Genomic DNA, 1,920 nt, shown 5'->3' with positions numbered 1-1,920 from the left:
TGCAAATCACACGAGAAGGTGAAACTGGTGCAATAGCAATTGCACAAACGCAATATATTAAAGAATTGTTAACGCAGCGTAATATGGTTGAATGTCGCCCTGCGACGACGCCCTTAGACACTGGCTTTTAAATTGGGTGCAATAGTAACAGTTGCGCCAAAATTGATGCTAAGAAGTACCAGTCAGCGATCGGTGCTTTAATGTACCTTGCGATATCAACGAGACCTGGCATTTCGTACTCAATTTCAAAATTGGCACAGCGAAACCATAACCCGCACAAAGAGCACGATTCAGGCATTAAACATGTCTTGCGATACTTAGCGGGAACACCAGATTTGAAATTAGTATATCGTGCTGTGCGCAAACCTGTTGAAGGTTATGTAGATGCGGATTGGACGATTGATCGTAAATCGTATACGGGATACGCATATTTCTTAGGAGGTAGTGCGATTCCATGGGAATCTAAGCGACAGGGTAACGTTGCCTTAAGTAGTACTGAAGAGGAATATATCGCGCTAACAACCGCTGCAAAATAAGCTGTGTATCTCAAATGCTTAATGAAAGAAATTGGTATGAGTGGTTACGAAAATGCGACAGTTCTTTACGGTGACAAACTGAGCGCTCAGCATCTTGCGAGAAATCCCATTTACCATGCACGCAGCAAACATATAAATATACGATATCATTTTGTAAGAGAAGCTGTTGCAAACAAAGACATTGAACTTAAATACACTTGTACTAATCATATGGTAGCCGATGTACCTACAAAAAAAGTAACTAAAATTAAACGTGAAAAATTTGTTAATCTCTTAGGTCTTAAGGAAACAGAATTTTAAACGATTTATTCGAGTTGAGGAGGAGTGTTGAAAGTATTTGGTACACGAACTGCTCCTGATTTTACAACACGAATAAACCGAAAAGAAGCAACACACATCTTACTAATATTATAAATGTGAAAGTTTGTATGTTTGGATGTTTGGGAAATCATCACGCGGAAACGACTGAACAGATTTGCATGACATTTCGCACAGAGATAGCTTATGACCTATTTATGTTGGAAAATAGGCTACTATTTTAAGAGTTATCACGTATTAGGAAAGTTTAATTGAATTTATACGCGTAAATGACTGAACTGATTTGCATGAAAGTTTGCACGCATATAGCTTATGACGTAGACTGGAAAATAGGCTACTCTTTTAAGAATTGCCACCTGTTTGAAAATGAAATTTTGCTCAAAGATGGTTTATGACCTGGATTGAAAAATAGGCTACTTCCCTAACCGGTTTTCCGATCAGAACGAAATTTAGTACACTTACTACGGATTTCGGAAGGATGGTCTTAGACTGAAAGTAAGTCCGATAACTCAAGTCCCCTCCCATACAAATTGGAAATTTCATATTACATACATATCTCTGGAAGTATTTGTGGGAGAGAACTGAAACTTGGTATAGTGATATGTATGTGAAATCAATGTTGGGATTGATGTTTCAATCAGTTAGTTAATTCGATTAAATTCAATCTGATTACAGTTAATCATGATTAATTTTAATCTCACTAAACAGTTAATCGTAACCGCGATTAAAAAATTAATTTTTAATCATTAACTCTTAATTTGATCAAGTAGGTTTGGTGATTAATTAAGTTATGCTGGAATTGCCCTGTGCCCACAAAGCAAGGTAATCCGGTATGGCTAAGTCGGGTTTCCTCATCAGTCTAAGCAATTTGGTGTGCATTTTCATTAAGATATATACCAACAAACGTTTTACAAACTAGGTTTGTAAAAGTTCCCAGTTTATGTATTACTAATACCAATAATTATAATTTTTTTATATTATGTGCTTTTTATAAGCGTAAAACACAAAATAAATACTATAACTGGTGTTTGGTTTCAAACTCGGACAAACTAGAAAAATTAATCAG

General features: G+C 36.0%; 1 protein-coding gene across 1 annotated transcript; it reads left to right on the top strand.

Annotated features, from left to right (window-relative positions):
• The first annotated feature begins 200 nt into the window (after positions 1-200).
• LOC118734738 (secreted RxLR effector protein 161-like) lies at positions 201-536 on the top strand. The gene has a single exon (XM_036464437.1). It carries the CDS (start codon positions 201-203, stop codon positions 534-536), a length of 336 nt encoding a protein of 111 aa, XP_036320330.1.
• Positions 537-1,920: the final 1,384 nt, after the last annotated feature.

Source organism: Rhagoletis pomonella, unplaced genomic scaffold (genome assembly GCF_013731165.1).
Source record: "Rhagoletis pomonella isolate Grant_MI unplaced genomic scaffold, Rhpom_1.0 Rhpom_scaffold_00001, whole genome shotgun sequence".
In the NCBI taxonomy this organism is placed as follows: domain Eukaryota; kingdom Metazoa; phylum Arthropoda; class Insecta; order Diptera; family Tephritidae; genus Rhagoletis; species Rhagoletis pomonella.
This window is presented reverse-complemented; position numbering and strand designations above follow the sequence as displayed.